Consider the following 18260-nt stretch of genomic DNA (forward strand, 5'->3'; position numbering starts at 1 on the left):
TGCACAACAACACCATGTAGCATGTCTGTCTGCATTAGAGGCAATTTGTTCATGAATGCATTACAATGCAAGAGAGATAAGGTAAACAGGTGATTGCTAATGAATTTGTTCCATCTTGTAAGCTATATGTACTGGATATGACAACACAAACTGGCTACTGTGTGTAACACGGTTACCAGGTGAACAATCAAAATTACACCGTAGACACAAAATTAGCTGGAAACCCCTCCATAAAGTGGAGATTTCCAACTTGTGTATGAAGGTTCTGCACAGACACAATCCATTATGACTTCAGATGCAGTCCCCCCATCTTCCAGGGACATGAGAGGCTGCTTCAGCAGCCCATTTTTGTTTTTTCGGAGGTGTATAGGAGCAGGTGTTGAGAGAGTGCCTGGCCCATACCCCAAACCATCTTCATGGCCTCACCCCTTTAAAGCTGCCGATGCAGTGATTGGCTTTGCCTCCTACAGAAGGTTTCACCCTCCTTAGGCCATTCATCCTCTCTCACATGGTGAATGTGTTTCTATAGATTGGCAGATCTGCTCTATTTAGGAAAAATAATTAAAAAAAGTTCTTCTAACAAATTATTAATTTTCCAAGGTCAGATATGCATACAACTCCAATTAAAGAAGGACTTGAAAGGAAATAATTTCTTTTTCAGATCTGTCAGAAAGCAGGGGGGAGCACGGTGTTCATTATTCCCCATTTCTCACTCTTGTCCAGGGCCCCCAGCTCATTCTGCAATACTATAGACTTAGCTCTCTTTAGTAATGGACAAGACATAAAACATGGCCAATACCAACATAGTGTCATCTGATACGAGTCTGCTAACCCAGACAGTGCAAAGAACTTTTGACATCATTTCTTCATCAGATCTCATATGTAGGTTAGATTTTTCTGCTTTATTTTTAAAATACTCACTTCTTTCAACCAGAGTAGTTTAGGTGGCTGCATTTCAACAGATATCACTCCACCCACATACTTCAGAACATCATGATTGGTACTGTTGATCCGATCTGCCTGGCTCGATGCCCGGTGGTCCATCCACAGGATAATGTTTCTAGAATCTTCTCCTTGAAGGGGAGGCGAAAATACATGTCACAGTTTGTACTGAATCTAAAGAATCTTAACCTTAACAATGACGTTGGCAAAATGGTAGTGAGTTAAATGCTCACCTCTGTGATGTGTGGCAATTTGCAGGCCACAAGTTATAATGTTAGCAAGGCCAACTCAGTCTTACATTCATGATTAAGTTGGATAATAGTAATACCAGTTGTTAACAGTGCATAGAAAAGTGCAGTATGGAGCACTATACAAAAATGAGCTATTAGTTAAAATCTGACCTACCTATCACTTGGACCTATTCAGTGTGATAAAGTAGCTTCAGTGAGCTTAGAAATAAACACAAAGCTAGCCTGCAGATATAGATCCTGCACAGATGTTTGCCATTGCAATCCATGTTACCTGAAGCAATGTGAAGAACATAACACAACACAGATATTTTTAAGGTTCAAATTCCCTCCTTGGGGGATCTTGGCACTCACAAACATTTACTTATTGTTACCAACTCAATGGTACTTAGTGTATTGCACTTAGAAGAATAGAAGGCTGAACGGACCTGCTGGGTTTTGAACTTGTGGCCATGAAGTCAAGAATACATTTGTTGAGTGGCTGCACTAATCCACTGAGCCAACCAAGCACAACTAGAAGTGGAAGAACTGAATACAAAATAGCACACATTGTACACTTTATTTCCCAAGCAATGGGTGAGATGATTGAAATGGGAGCAAGCACTACTCTGAATTGGATGGTTCTCCTTCACAATAAAACTATAAACATGATAAATTATGACATTTGATCTTTACATTGTATCCTCAGTGTGTGAGCCACAATTCTACATTTTTTCAACAGATGTTCCAGATCTCAAGGGGTTAAAACTGGCAACAAAATCCCTAAAATGGATTTATGAATGGTTGGGGTTGAAATTCAAACAGCAGCAACACTGGAACTATTAGGGTACTCTAGGAAAATGCCTCCTTTTGCATGATCACACCCATTTCTTTGGACTGTAGCTGCTGGATTTTTGGCTCAGTGACTGGGACTCTGCTAACCAGGCATGTGCTCTGACCCTAAAACATGTTGAAATTGTGTGTACTACTAATTGGCATATTTAAATTATCTAAAAGTCCATAGTATATGGTACCAAGTGTACCCATAGCTTGTAAGTTTAATATCATTACTGGACGGCAGCACATATTGTGTCACCAATAAAGTGGCAATGCGAAACATGACTGCAGGCCTGCCACTAGTAACTTGACTGTGCAAGTTTAAACTGCAAATTCGACCTGTCAAAATAATCCCCTTTTGAGAGGCCTAAACCCTCCTATTAAATATTAATAAGTCACCCATTAGTAGATGTTAAATGCCCATAAGGCACAGTGCATGGTATTTAAAATTCGGACATGTAAAGGTTTAATGTTGAACATGTCCTTACAGTGACAATACCCTAAAAGCTATTTCCACTGTAGCAGGATTAGCTGTTCCATAGGAAAGCACTGGGATACTTTATCAAAGTTAATAAAGATATCGCCTTCGAGGAACCAGATGAAAGGTTAATTCATGGACTGATTAAAATATTTATTACAAATCCAATTAATTGGTAACGTTGGATTTGTAACATATATTTCACATAAGTTACTTTTAAAGTGCTAGCTTTAGCCTGCCTAAAGAGTCTAGAAACCCATTTGCCTGATCTTCCTACTATCACCCAGGAGCTGAATGGCTCCTAGATTAGGTGTGCATTGGCTACCAGAGCTAAGACACTGGGCTCGGGTGTGGGGAGGAATCCTGTTCCTCTGACATCATGGCCACCTTGGCAGTGCCCTTGAACTTAATTATCTTCAAAGGGGCCTGCCCTGTCACAAGTAGATGCAGTGCACACCTATTCCAGGCCTCTCAATTGTCCTTCTAGCCAGTCAGGCACCAATCCCAGTGGGTGAGGAGCTATCACCAGAACTGGCTTGCTCATTTCCCTGGCCACACCTCTAGGTTGGGCGCAGGAGAACCACTCCAGCTTCGGTATTCTCTGCAGCAGCAAATTTGATTCAGTGGGCCGGATACCGTTTGGCGGCTTTTAGGGCAAGAAGTCCATACTTTACCTGTTTGGAACTTTTTCCACCTTGCATCAATGGTGTCACCAAGACCTTGCCATTTGGCAAACGGAAGTCGACAACCCCATCTTCAGCTCCAGACTGATGCCTTTCTCTGCGGAGGACTCTATATTCACAGACATCTTTCAAGTCAGAAGGTAATTATTTGACCGGAATCAACCTGGTCCTTGTATCCAACCTGCGCTCCATCACAGTCAGCCTTAAAATGTATTTTGTCCTGGTCTAGTGTGACCAGTTGGCTGCAGTTGATGTGTTGTGCTTTTTGGTGCTATTTATATTTAACGTTTAAAAATGCATATCCCCGGCTCCCTTCACCGGAGTTTTATCATTCAAAAGTCATTTTGTTTGGAAAAATATTCTCTAATTTTATAAATTGGAATGAGATTTTTATTGTGTTGTGTTTTTGACTTTTTAACTGTTTTGGTACTTCTAGATGCATTACACATTTTCTTAAGTTTCTCCAGTTTGCTCTGTCCCACAGCTATAGAGGGTTGAGACAGATTTAAATTACTGAAACTTTTACTGTACCTAGCAACAACTGTGACATTATTACTTGTGGTGGACACCATCCACCCAATTAATAATTCAGTGTCTCAGAGGCACAATTTCATTCCTTCAATATTTCAGATAAACATACAGTAGTTCAAACACGCAGTAATTCAGTGAGAAGACAAGGCTAGTATCAAAAGGCAAGTAAAAACTCACTGTAAAACGTCTACCAAGTAAGGGATCAAGGAGTTTCCCCAAGCAGCAAAGTCAGCTGGCAGAATTTAAATGAATTTTTTCAACAAAAGAGATAGAGTCCCTAATTATATTAGAATTGAAAAGGTTACCTCCGAGGTTTATGATAGAAGGAGGATGCAAAATGTATTGAGGTTGTTCCAACTGGTCATCAGTGCCTTTTTTTGTTTAGAATCATAGTTTTAACTGGTATATTTTCACCTAACTATAACCTCAGTTTAATCTTTGTTTTCTAAGAAAATTCCTAATTTTTGTTAAATTTTAATGTAAAATAAGATATTATTACAGGATCTATTTACAACGTCTCTTTAACCTTTAGTTTTTTCAGTGAATTAAAAATATTACTAACACACCGAAGTGTACGCAGTAGGCAATTTCCTTTGTAAGGAGGCTTGAGCATATGAAGGGAGTGAGCTCTCCATGAAGTGCAGAAGAGAAAGCTCAGGCTGAGAGTACTAAGTGTTCTGCATGCTGACGGTGCGTAGTAGGGGCATGCTCACCTAATGGGGCTTACATTTCTTGAGGGAATGGGCTCTATGCACAGTCTGTGCACTGACTGTGAGTATGAGTTTTCCCACATAATAGGGCTTAGGAGTCTTGAGGGACTGGGCTCTACATACAGTATGCACACTCAGTGTTGAGTGTGACTGGTAGGTGCTTGACCACCTTATAGCACTTGCATGTCTGGAGGGAGACGGCTATATGAACAGTCTACTTACTGAGTGCAGAATGTGCGTAGTAGGAGCTTGCCCACCTAATGGAGCTTAGGTCTCTGGAGGTGTGGAAATTTGGCAGAGATCGCTGTTAGCATTTAGCTGAAGCCATCTTGTTTCCGGCAGCCATTTTGTCAACCATGTGCTTTTTCCTTCTTCACTGTTGCTTGCCCTTGTGCTTTGCTCAAAGAACTGGCTATACTTAGCCTCTGCTACTCTGCACATGTGCAGAAGAGTCTGTAGCTGCCCATGCACCTGCTCTAGTCTGTAACTGTCAGGTTGTTTTTACGACAGTCAGCAACTGATGGCTCCTCCTTTACTGTTGACTGCATTCTTTGCATGACCATTTATGTATGTAACTCTCCTATGTGTGCTTATACCGCCTTATTTTGAGCTCCTGTGTGGGTATAAAAGACCCATGGTTCTTCTACTGCTTGTGCTACTTCATACACTACCGAAGGGTGTTGTGTGAATTTAGTTCCACCTCATGAGGTTAATAAAATATGTTCTTACTATTTAAGCTTCTGTGCCAACTTCTATTTTCTGGTCTGAGGACTTTTGTGCCGAGAAGGGCGAACCCCTAGCACTGGTAGGCCTTGCTGAGGTCCACCTCTACAGAATGACATTCAGTGCAGACTGTGTATAGTAGGGGAGTGCCATATCAACAGATACTTATACATTTTGAACCTTAATTTATCTAAAACGGCTGAACAGATTTACATCAAATTACAAAAAACACACTTTCTGGATACAGATCTAGCTTTATGACAGATTTGGTGTATTTCTGTTCAGCTGTTTTTTACTGTATGGTTGTCTAGTTTTCCCTATGGAATTTGAATGGGGAAGAAGAGTTTTGGGACTCCTCCTACTTTTTTTACGGTCCCCTCTTGACAGATAACCCCACGCGTTTCCAGAAAGCAGCTGAACAGGATGAACTTTTTTTTTAAAGGCCACAGGGCAAGCTCACTTGTTGTGTTCCAGAAGCCCACCCCCGGGAAACAGTAATTTTCTTGCCTATACCGATGCAGGCAGGGAAATTTGTGTCTGCTCCCACCTGATGGGAGCATTTTTAAACCTCCCGTCTAACGGTAGCAAACACAAAGTCTGCTCCCAGTGAGTGGGAGCTTTAAAAATGCCCCCGCCAGCTGGAAGCAGATTTTTGATCTGTTTCTCTGCCTGCAGTGATGCAGGCAGGGAAACAGATAAACAGATTGCTCCCGCCCAGAGGGAACATCATAAATAGCTGCTCTCTCTGGTCGGGAGCAATGCCGGCTCCTGCAGCACGCATGGAGCTGGATTGGGCCGCATGGCCCCTTCTGCAGCCTCCAACGTGGGTATGGTATGGTGGGTGCCCTGGGTGGGGTCCCCAGTGCAAAATAGGCTCGGGAGGATGCCATGCGGCCCACCTTTAAATATAAATTATATTTATTTATATTTATATATATATATATATATCATTTATATATATATATATATATATATATATATATATATATATAAAAAAAATGATACATATATATATAAATATAAATAAAACCCTAGGGGATTGGGTCCCCAGGGCCTGATCAGGCTAGGGGATGGGGACATGCGCCCCCACCCAGATATATTTAAGGGCCAGGAGGATTGGGCCCCCAGGGAAGAATGAGGCTTGGGGAGGAGGGCTACTCTTCAATACAAAGATTTATGACCTGAACATCCATTAGCTGGACACAGGCTGTACCAAATTCGGTAAAATGGTATGTAACCGTCAGTATGTCAACTAACACATAAAATAGTGCACTCATGGGATGATGTCATCAATGATGTAATAAGTGATGTATTAAGTGATGTAATATGTGAGGTCAAAAACAGTGAATGGTGGGGGGCCAAGTTCTAGTGTTATGGGAAATGCAAAATATGAACACAGTAGAAAATGTAGTACACAAGAGTGCAACAACAAACACAAGCAGAGAACACACAGCTGTAAGTGGTTAAAAAAAGTTGTGGACCTAAATCTTGTGCTGACGAGAGGAAGGTTAAGAGTTCATGTGATGACACAATGGAATAGGTAACTTGAAGAGACTGCAGTTAAAGACCAACTCGTGTTTAGCAAGTTTGAAAAAACGTATGGTTCTAACACACGGGTTCACCGGCACGCACTTTGTGTCTCCAAATAGATTGTAACTGGATTAGACAATGGGTGCAAGAAACTCAATTAGCTCAGAGCACAATGATGAATGTACACGAATAGCAACGTATTTAAGTATTGTTAGAAACTGCAATAAAGAATATGTGTTGAGTAAAAGAAACCTCCTCTAAGCGCGGAGGGAAGTGACCAGGGGTGCCAGTTGTATTTAACCTCCAGTTGTGTTTATCGAATAGGATAGAAACTGTTGATTAAGGCACTAAATTATTGGTTAATTTGATATTCCCAAAATAACACTTGAAGTGGTCAAAGTGGGCAATTTGAAATTGGAAGGTGCCAATATGTGTTCCAATGCATGACACAGAGGGACAGCTGAAAAGTGGTTGTCGCTAAACTTTACCTCCGGGTACGATATGAACATTCAAGTTATCGTCCTGGACCTAATGTCTGGCAGTCACTCCATGGTGTCAAAGACGTATGGTTTGAGAGAAAGAAATTACCACTAAGCACGGAGTGAAGTAATCAGGGGTTTCCAATTGCATTTACCAAATAGAATAGGAAATGTTTATTAATGTTGAGGAGAAGCATAAATGTTCATATTTGTATGCAGATGGTGAGTGTGTGCATGTTTGAATGACATTTGGCCACAGTATAATGTTGGTGTGTAATGTTGTAAACTGTGCATAATGTTATTTTAATGTGCATCGCGTAAGTGGTAAGACAAACAGTTTGATGAATTTTCCTATTTTTAAGATTTCCTGTTTTTAATACTAGTTTTCTAAAATATGTAATATTAGATAAGATAGATGAAAAAGTTAAATTGTAGAAAGTAGTTCAAATACTACTAACCAAGGAGACCCCCTTAACACATATGCAGAAAGTTTTTCCAAATAATAAGAAAAAAATTACAATATATACCATAGAGGTTTAAAACCAGTCACATGCATATGTATCCCTGGCTAAAAGAAGGAACATTTTATGAGAAAATAATTGAGCATATTATTAGTACATACCTCAGAAGTAAATATACAGGAGCCAAATTACAGAAGAGAGAAGCAAAAAGGCTTATGCCCCTATTAAGGGTATGCACCACCGTACTATGGGCGGTATCAAATACATGATTATAAAAATTGAACACCACCACGTCAGGGCCCCCATTTGTAGCCAACCTCAGGACTGGGAGTGGGGTCCTACGGATGAAAGCCTTTAAGCAGTAACAGGTAAATATTAGATATTACTATATGTAGTCCCCTAACCCCCCTTTGGCCTGCCCTGCTGGGAAAGTACAGCACCCTGAAAATGTGAGGAAAACCCCTCCACCTGGGTTGGGTTCACACACCAGGTTTCCTGTATGCATATAGCTTCAGAACCAGAGGCAATACACAGCCAATCTGGAGAGCCTAACTTATTCTGTAACACACACATTCCACCTACCAAATTTATATACTTCTGCAGTCTTATTCTTCCATTTACCACTTTAATATTATATTTCAAAGAGGATAAAATGCTGGCTTATGCTGATTTTCGATGTTTTTTTACTGGCCTTCGACTTAAAAATACTGGCCAAATTGGAATTCCATTTAAATATATCTGTGGAAAACATGGTTCCTATAGGTGGGAAAACATGTTACACTGGAACAGTCTCGGCTGGTAATCTGTGGACACTTTGTGCATTGTTAGCCATGTACATATTTGATTAGCGTATCTCCGTACGAAATAGGCATACTTTGTAAAATGGTAATTCCATACAATTTACATTGTACTTTAGAAGACTATTTAGGTGGGGGTCTGAGAGGGTAAACGTGAAAGGCATCAAGAAACAGCTGAAAATGCAATTAGATGTATATAGTTTGAGATACCAAATATTTAAAGATATGGTGTTAGAAACGTAATTTAAAAACAGCCTCCAGTGTATTTGGGAGATGGGTTGTGTATGTCCGTGCTGTGACGTCATACAGTGGTCCCGCAGCCAGCCTCCAGTGTGTTTGGGGGATGGGTTGTGTCTGTACCGTGCTGTGACCTCACAGAGTGGTCCCGCAGCCAGCCTTCTGTGTGTTTGGGGATGGGTTGTGTCCGTTCCAAGCTGTGATGTCATACAGTGGTTCCGCAGCCAGCCTTCAGAGTGTTTGTTTTGAGGGGGAGGCCGCCTCCACTTGGATTCATTGCGCTCGTGGGAGGAGAGGTGCAAGGATGTCCAACTAGCACCCGGGGACAGGCTGCAGCCGGCCGGAGGAGGGCTTCTTTATCCGGCAGCATGTGAGCCCACCACAAAGGAGCGACTTCAAACGGGGCTCTCCGGGAGCTGGCGGATCGCATATTTTGGGGGAACTTTCGTCTTCAGGAGGCTGCGAAATTTTAAAGCAAAGTTTCAGGCTGCAGAGAGAAAGACCTAATCAACAACCAAGTGGAGGGAGTGCATGAGAGCTCGGGTTTTGTTTTTAAATGTTTCTGTTATCTGAAACTTTCCGACAGCGAGCCACCTGACAGCCAGCACTCGGAGGCATTGGGTTTCAGCAGGCAGGCCCTCTCGGCAGGACCTCACTGGTGGCATAGAGGCGCCCCTGAGGTAGAGACCTACGCAAGACGGAGCATTAAACAAAGCAAGTCAGGTAAGAATAGCCTCAGAAATGTGCATGCTTCTTGTGCACAGTTGTGAAAATGTCACACGTACCTTTTAAAAATCCGTGCTTGGGCCTTCGTTTATTTCCGCTTGAAGTTCTGTGGCGCTACATTTCGATGTTATTACTCAAGAGCAGCAACACTATTAACTAGAACAAGCACGCAAGTGGTGCGCGCGCGCGCCACAGCGAGCGATCTGTTTTCAATTATCGCGCCCGTGTCTGAGCACGATAATTCAAAACAGATGTCGGCCGTGCGGGTAACCGCAAGCAATAGGCCGTGGGCGGAGCAAAGGAGGGACATGCACCTGCTTTTTGCCCAATTGCGTGCTGTCTTTCTTAGAAAGATGCACGCAAAGCCTAATAGCCTGTGCGAAAAACAAAAACACACGCAGAAGTGTGTGGTGAGCTTTCTGAAGCCCCTTACTAAAAGTCTCGCAAGCAGCGCATGCGCGCTGCTCTAGGCTCGACCTAATAAAAAAAGGGAATCTGCAGGAAAAAACTATGAAGGAATTGAGAGAAAGGAACATGAGACTTCAATGTGATACTAGCGGTGCTGGCAACTACTGTCAATGAAGAAAAAGCACGGGAGGTAGGTTTTGATTAGGCAGGTCAGAAGGACAAAATTGGAGACAGAGTGAAACTGGTCAAGTCACATAGGGATCATCATTAATTTGGAAACTCTCAGTTCAAAACTTCACTGGGTTTTGCATTAAGGAGTCCCCGGGTTGCTTTCATGACCCTACATGCAAAATGTGATTTTTGGCAACTAACTATCTTCAAGGTCACTGGAATCCTTCATTGTTTAGGCACAAAATGATTCAAGAAACACTGCATCATTTCTCACTTCAACGCCCTTATCTTAAAGGCAAACGCTGAAGCTCAAGAAAACGCCCACACCAGGCATGGCTGCACGTTAATTTCCTGAAACATGGATAAAGTATCAATTTCAATTTGCCAAATTAGCAGCCAACACCTTGACAGAACTAAATGTGCACAACCAATAAAATCATAAAATAGAACTAGAATTAGAGGTTTATTCTTCCACCCACTAATGCAATATGTTGCTGCCCAATTTAAGAAGTATTTGAACAGCCCCCTCTTCAGCAGCGTAACTGTTATTCACCACAACCCAGAAGTGCCCAGGTACATGAAAAAGAGAATGTGGAAACGCCAAGGTAGCCAATGACTTTGTGCAAACCACATAAGGAATTGTACACCTTCTCACAATACTTTCCATGCCTCTCCAATTACATAATTGATTATCTTTCTAATATGCAATTTACGCTGTAAAACATAGCTCTTCCCACTTTGCAATGGAAACATAGCTGCCAATGGAGCACGTATGACCTATTCAACCAGTCATAACTACCAACAGACACTGTATTTTGGCTTCCAGGCCTACATTTAGCTTGCACAATAATAGAACCACAAGTCCCAGAATGCAAAGGGCTACTGGCAAAAGGCTAGCCTCGTCGGTGTGCCACACAAGCAATCGCCCATCAGGATACTTGGGGACACTGTGCATAGCGCCTACCTGAAAACTTGCCTAGTGGTTCACAAGAGCATCATGTTTTGTGACAAAAGTATTATACATTCAGGAGGCTTCAGCCAACACTCCCTTGTCACAAAAAAAGGGGTAAACCCAGAATAGGTCACTGGGACCTGGGTATCAAGTAGTACAATGAGAAAAATGGACCCAGTACACCATACATTAAACACATAAGATTCGCAATAATCAGAAATAATTAATCAAAAACTTCAAACAAATGAATCACGAGCAGTGTTATATATTCACACTGAAACACATACGAATAAGTATATATTATATACAAAATGTGCCCCTAGGAAGGAGGGAGGGAGGGTGGGAGTGGATGTGCAGGAAATTCAGGTGACGGTAAAATAGAGAACAAGAAGTGTAAATCACAGCATATGTTCTTTAAACAAAAAGGCTCATAATTAAAGCCAAATGACTTCACATTTCACAAAATAGTAATCAATTGCCATGCAATGGCACAGTGATCAATCGCGGTTGGTAATGCTGGCTGGTATAATGGCTGTCGACGTTTTGACCCCTAAGTTTGGTAGGTTATTACATCCCTTACAATGGGGTCTTCATCAGGACAGGAGTGTGGGGAGAAGGGGGGCAGTCCTAGGATTAAAACATAGAAGCATATTTAAATGAAACCTAAAATCTACTGAAATTCAAATAATGCCCAAAAGGATACATGATTTACCATCCAGTTGACCTTTATCAATGTAGGCCAATGTAGGAAAGTGGGCACACAGGCTCCAAAGGGGTGAGAGCGACGGAAGGAACACCTGCAAAGGTAAGGTGTATATTCCAGAGGGTAGCCTTGCTGTGTATCTATACAAAAAGCTAGAAAAGCATAAACTAAGAATGCAGGAAATACCACGACAAGAAATGAATAGGCCTCGTGGAGGCGATTGCATTGTTGGACCTCAATAGATTACTCCAGTCTGAAAACAACATGATTTTAAAAGGGTCAAAAGAAAATGTGAATGAATAAATAAAGAAGCAACCACCAGCTTTTATTGGGACGACATACTATTGTCGGTACCAGTCTAGATCATATGCCTTAAAAGTAGTTACCTGAAGTCTTCACATTATCAGGCATAGAAGCTTCAGTGCTGCAAAATCACCGGTAACGTCGTTAGTCACAATTACGGGAAAAACCCTCTGTAAAATAAAAGAGCCCCATGGACAGTGTATCAATTAAGGGAATAATCCTTCGTGTGAGACTTAATAAGGGCTGGGGGAACAGTCTCAGACAGCAGTTACCTGAAGTTACAGTTACTGGCACAGGCTCCGTGTCTGTTCGAAAGACCTCTCTGGTTTAAAATGTGTTAAAACGGACCCAAAATGTAAATCAACTATACTGATTTACTAAATAGCTAAGCAGTTTTAGTATTTAAAGTAATGAAGGGGTGGGCACTCACCGCTTTCAGAGACCGTCTCCATGCAAATGAGGGAACCAGGGCACTGTCAGAGTTACTCTAAATAGCCCCGGGGAAGAATTCACCGCAGACATGACTATGCACTCAGATCCAAAGGAAATAGATTTTTTGGACATTTCTATTAGGAATGAAGAGACTCACCTTACAAAAAAAGGAACAAAGACCTCTTCTCAAAAAACAATTATAGTTTGGGGAATATCTCCACCATCAGTAAACAACAACAACCATATACCACAGAGATATATTTATAATTCACAATTTTATTTATCAAAATATATATATATTTATTTTATAAATTTGTGGTTTTTTCATACCACGAAGTCTTTGATGCTTTTGGCCTTTTTATAAGAGTGCATGGGGAGATTAGTTTGTCCTATATCGTCGGATATAAGTCCCCAATGTTGATTAACCCCTTCGCTGCTGCGGACATTCCGCTGCAGCGCTGGGGGGGGGGCAGGGGGGCAGGGGGGCAGCGCGGTGGGCCTGTGCTCATGACGGAGCCGCTCCGTCATGAGCCACAGTTGAGCTGTGCTCATGACGGAACGGTTCCGTCATGACTCCGCCCATTTGCGTTGTCCCCCCGCACAGGCGGGGAAACAGCGCCGCGCAGGCGGAGCGGCCGCCAACGGGCATGTCATGACGGAACCGTTCCGTCATGAGCACAGCTCAACCGTGGCTCATGACGGTGTGGTAAATAATTTAATTACCGGAACTTAATTTGATGCGGAAAATTAATAATAATAGCTCAGTAAAATAAGAGGCAGAATCCGTGGTATTAGAGGTTCGGAACGGGCTTTATTCCAAAATCAATTCGAATTGATGGACTCCATATTCCATCACCACGAAGGTTCAGGAAGTGAAGGACCATACTTTATTGACAGGTAATCATTTTTATACAAGAGGCATTATAGTGAAAACAGATGCAGGAGGCGTAACAATTGATAACAGAGATAAAAACATACATGCGTAACTAAAATGGGTGTAACTAGGCGTAACTAAAGAACGTCATTAGGTATGACGTCACAAATGGGTGGTTCCATGAAAGAATTTCGCAATGTCAGCAGAAATACTTGGCAGAGATGCGCGCGCAGCAGCATGACGTGTGATTGACGTGCAACTAGGGGGTGAAGGGGACTTGACATTTAGCTCTACATGTGGAGACAGAAGTCTGGGGTTATGTCAACCTAATCCCAAATCATATCTAACATCCTATGTTTAAAGAACTATGTTATCCAAAAGGAAAGGTCTCTTAGGATAGAATCTTATTCTATACTGACTATACTGACTGTTAGTGCGTGTACAAGCGTCTAAGTGTCTACACTGGATGCGAAGGGCAGAAATCTTCCATAGTAACAGGGCTATGAATTACTTGCATAAAGACAGAGAAGCCGGGCCTTTTGCTCGGTAGCTGGAAGAATGTTTACTTAAACTACTAGACAGGAATGCATTGGATGGGGAGCGGAGCAGAGCAGATAATCTTGAAGGTGAAATACAGTTTTTGGCAAGCAGACAGGTCGAGTCAGGCACTGTTAGCCGCGCAGGGAGTAGGACAAAGTTCATGGATACAGATGCGAGCTCAGACTGGAGCTTTCAGAGGCAGAAGGCAGGAAAGGCTTAATGGCAGAATCAGGGCCTACTCGCCTGGACTGTAAAATGGGATAAATGAACCATATAAAGCCGGTGGCCTTTCATACTTAGGAATAGAATATCCGGCCCATTCATGGCGGATCTGAAAGAGGACATGTTGACGGTGGACGCACATGTGTTTGCGTCTTCATAACTGGAACTGGAGGGAACATACATGTATTTGTGATTTATACATGAAACCGTTGGGGTCCAAGATAGGGGACATAACTGATCATAAAAATCCATATTTCCACATTCCCTCCTTGTCCCCTACTTGCCCTTAAGAGATATCAATCTTCATCAATCCGTTGATCTGTTCATATAGCATCATTTGTTCTTCCTTCTTCTTCCGGGATGAATGAAATCTTGGTGGTGGAATACACGATGTGGCACACAGACCACAAATCGCTGGTCCACATTGTAGGCATAAGCAGCAACTGAATAGTATGAGAAAGCCAATACCTAGGAAGGATAGGACCCTCCATCCAAAGGTTGACAATACACTCCAAAACCAACCAGACCAAGTCCAGGTGCCTGGATTCTGGTGTATCTGGCTTACAATCTTATGAAGGCGAGTTATGGCTTTATATACAGATGGCGAATTTTCTGGTATGAAAATGCAACAACTTGATCCGATGACCCTACAAGCTCCGCCCCTATCGGCCAGGATGACGTCAAGGACAAGACGATTTTGAAGCACAACAATCCGCATAGCAGACTGCTCTTCTGTTAAATTGCCTAAGGCGGAAATAGTTTCATTCACTACTGCTTCAAGGGTTCTGGTTAATCTACGTATCAGCTTACTATTGGTAACTGTACCTATATAGGGAAAGAGACCTTTATTGAAATCTGTGTATTTTTCCCACGCTGTCTCAGTGTAATCGACTATTGGGAGATCTCTCCGTTCTCTATTGTGTACTAAATGAGTATTTCTGTGATAATCAGGAGGAGCTAGGAAAACGGGTGGCAAAAGGAATCCGATGTAGCAGGTACCATCCCAATCTAGAGGCAAACGTATATATGCAGTCTGACCACATATGAAGTAGGAATGTCGAGAAGCTCTAAATGTAGACTGGCCTTGATCACTGAATTCTATTACAGTGGTGCACTTACTATGGCCCATATGTATGGAACCATTCTTTCTTACACACAATTCACCTTTAACTGGAAATACTGACATAGCGGGCAAAATTGGTGTAGCTTCGGATTCAACATTCAGGATCATGAGATTAAGCGTGAAATTCCCTAATCCATATACTTCATTTTCTAGATCAGTTCCTGTTCTTTTGGGAAGTCCCTCCTTGTTAGGGTAGCAGACTTTGAGTAAAACTACGTTCAGGTTTCCCCATACCCAATTGTCTTGATAAACTGCGGAATTCGAATCTAGGGAATTAATTAAACTAAACCATGCTCCACAGGAGCCATTGTGTGTGAACGGATATGGAAAGAGAGGCAGAATTCCCTTATAGTTCTGATAGGGAGGGAGTCGGCCACATTTGTAGCATTGCTAGTCTGATGGGAATGATGTAACATGCTAATAAAAGTGTTATTGCGCAGCGCAAATCTATAGGACAACTCATGCGGGGGTAATTCACTAAAAGAATGTTCAGCAGTAACATTGTAAACATGTTTAGAAATAGGATAATATATGTGCAACAATATACTTGCAGCTATTATTAAAAGACTTAAGAAAAACAAAATTAATAACGTCACTGTGCAATGACTACGCAGTGATTTACAGTACGCATGTTGTTTCAATTGCATCTTTCGGTTTCTTTCTCTATTCAGGTCTAGAGGATACATGTCAGAGACAAATTCGACCGATTCACCTTGGAGAGGACTTAAACAATCAAATTGTCTGACTTGTTAGACCGTAGTTTTAGTTTGTATAGTTCCTTATTACTCTGTTCAATCAAAGGAAGCTTTGAGTCAATCGGTGAAGACACGCGAGGTGTATCGTTTACATCAGGCGGTAGTCCATGAAATTTCTTGATATGACTTGAATGTATCCAGCCTTTGCGACCTTCGATCTTCACGGCTGTCCTCGTGGTGAGCAGTACAAGTTGAGGCGATTTCCACCTAGGATCCAGCTGAGACTTTCGGTCAAAGTTCCTCACTAACACCAGGTCCCCGGGAACTACGTCATGGGGTTTCACCTCGGTGTTGTCGGGAAAGGCTGCAGCTACCTGTGAACTACAAGATTGTAGTGCAGACATCAAGGAAGCCAAGTAATCTGTCAGCATATTACAGTCAACATCAGTTATTTTGCGTGGTATAGGCGTCCCCCACATATTTGGTTGTCTGCCAAAGACCACCTCATAAGGGGATAGCCCTGTTCGAGAATGTGCTACCATTCTCATGTAAAAGAGTGCAACTGGTAAGGCTACTACCCAGTCGACACCTTTCTCTCTACATATTTTGGACAATCTAATTTTCAGAGTTTGATTATGTCGTTCCACGAGACCTGCTGCCTCGGGGTGTCGGACACAGTGAAATTTCCACTGATAGCCTAACAAAAGTGAAACGTGTTTCATTAGTTCGGATGAGAACGGCTGGCCGTTATCTGAGTAGACAACACGTGGTAAACCGTACCGTGGGAAGAATTCTCGAACCAACTGTTTGGCAGTAGTCGGGGCAGTGTAATCTGAAACCGGGTATGCCTCTGTCCAACGGGAAAGAGCACAGACAACTACAAGAACATATTTGAATCCTCGACATCGTTCCATCTGGATATAATCCATCTGGAGGACTTCAAAAGGGTGATCAGGAGGCTGAAATCCACCCTGTTCTACGGGAATGCTTTTACCTGGGTTAAACTGACAACAGATCATACAGGTACGAACTTTTTGTTTAGCTGCTGCTCGTAAATGTTTGTTAAACCAAATGTGTTGAATGCTGTCTAGCATAGCTTTTTCTCCTAGGTGCGCTGGACTATGTATTGTATTAATGATAACTTGGACCATTGAATCAGGAAGGAACCATACAGATTTTTCCTTCGTCATCCATCCTTGATCCGTTTGGATCCCTCCTAATTCAGTCCATTTCTTTATTTCCTCTGGTGTAGCATGTGTCTGTATGTCAATTACGTCAAGAGCGGGATCCTTAACCATCATGCAATGTGTTGGTGCCAGAACTATTGTCTTTGTCATGTCAGGTGTGTGAGTTTGAGCAGTCTGTTTAGCTGTTCTGTCAGCTAGATCATTGCCTTGGGAAATGATATCAGTAACTTTCGTATGAGCTTTACATTTCATAATTGATATTGCAGTGGGTAGATGTATTGCATCTAATAAGGCATGAATGAGGGGTCCGTGCTGAATGTGGGCACCGTGAGAAGTTAAATAACCTCTCTCTCGCCACAGCACGCCGAAGTCATGTACAACTCCGAATGCATAACGGGAATCAGTGTATATGTTGACTTTTTTATTTGTGGCTTGACTACAGGCTTGTGTCAGAGCGATGAGCTCTGCTGCTTGAGCTGACAAGGTATTTATGCAATTTGTTTCAATGACTTCAGTATCTGTTGTGACTGCATACGCGGCCACTAGCTCTCCTGTACTCGTTCTCATACATGAACCATCAACATACAACGTCAGGTCTGGGTCTGACAATGGGACGTCTGTCAAGTCTTGTCTAGGTTTCGTCGTGATAGTGATAACTTCAATACAATCATGTGCTAGTGGGTCTGTTCCGTTTACTGGCAAAAGTGTGGCAGGATTCAATGTACTACAACGTCTGATTTCTATGTGTGGCTGAAACAATGTTAATTCGTAACCGGTGAGTCTTGCTATAGTCAAGTGTTGTGTTTGTGTGCGGTTCAAGAGAACCTCTACTGCATGTGGTACTTGTACTGTCAATTGGTGTCCTAACACTATGGCATCGCTTTGTCGGATTGCTAAAGCTGTCGCTGCCACTGATTTCAGGCACGCAGGCAGAGCCTGAGCTACGGGATCTAATGTACTAGAAAAATAAGCACATGGTTTGTGTGATCCTGCTTGTTCCTGTGTGAGTACTGACAAGGCAGTACCTTCGCGTTCTGTAACAAAGAGTGTAAACTGTTTATTGTAACATGGTGTTGCTAAAACAGGTGCTTGACCTAAAGCTTTCTTTAGGCTTTCAAAAGCTTGTGTATGTTCCTGAGTCCAAGGGAGAACAGTCGATGTGGCTGCCTCCTGCGTTGTCAATTGAATGAGTGGTTTTGCTAGAAATGCATACTGAGGGATCCACTGCCTACAGTATGAAGTGAGGCCTATAAAAGCCCGCACCTCCTTTTGTGTCTTGGGTATTGGCA

At 42.3% G+C, this 18260-nt stretch overlaps 1 protein-coding gene across 2 annotated transcripts in view; it reads right to left on the reverse strand.

Moving 5' to 3' along the window:
- The window catches only part of FGGY (FGGY carbohydrate kinase domain containing), a 2161252-nt gene that overhangs the window by 1768552 nt on the left and 374440 nt on the right, over positions 1 to 18260 (reverse strand). For both annotated transcript variants that reach the window (XM_085602490.1, XM_085602489.1), the window contains one exon: positions 922 to 1073. In XM_085602490.1, the coding sequence (XP_085458616.1) occupies positions 922 to 1073 (152 nt within the window). The remainder of the gene's footprint in view (positions 1 to 921; positions 1074 to 18260) is intronic.

Source organism: Triturus cristatus, chromosome 4_2 (genome assembly GCF_964204655.1).
Source record: "Triturus cristatus chromosome 4_2, aTriCri1.1, whole genome shotgun sequence".
Lineage (NCBI taxonomy): Eukaryota > Metazoa > Chordata > Amphibia > Caudata > Salamandridae > Triturus > Triturus cristatus.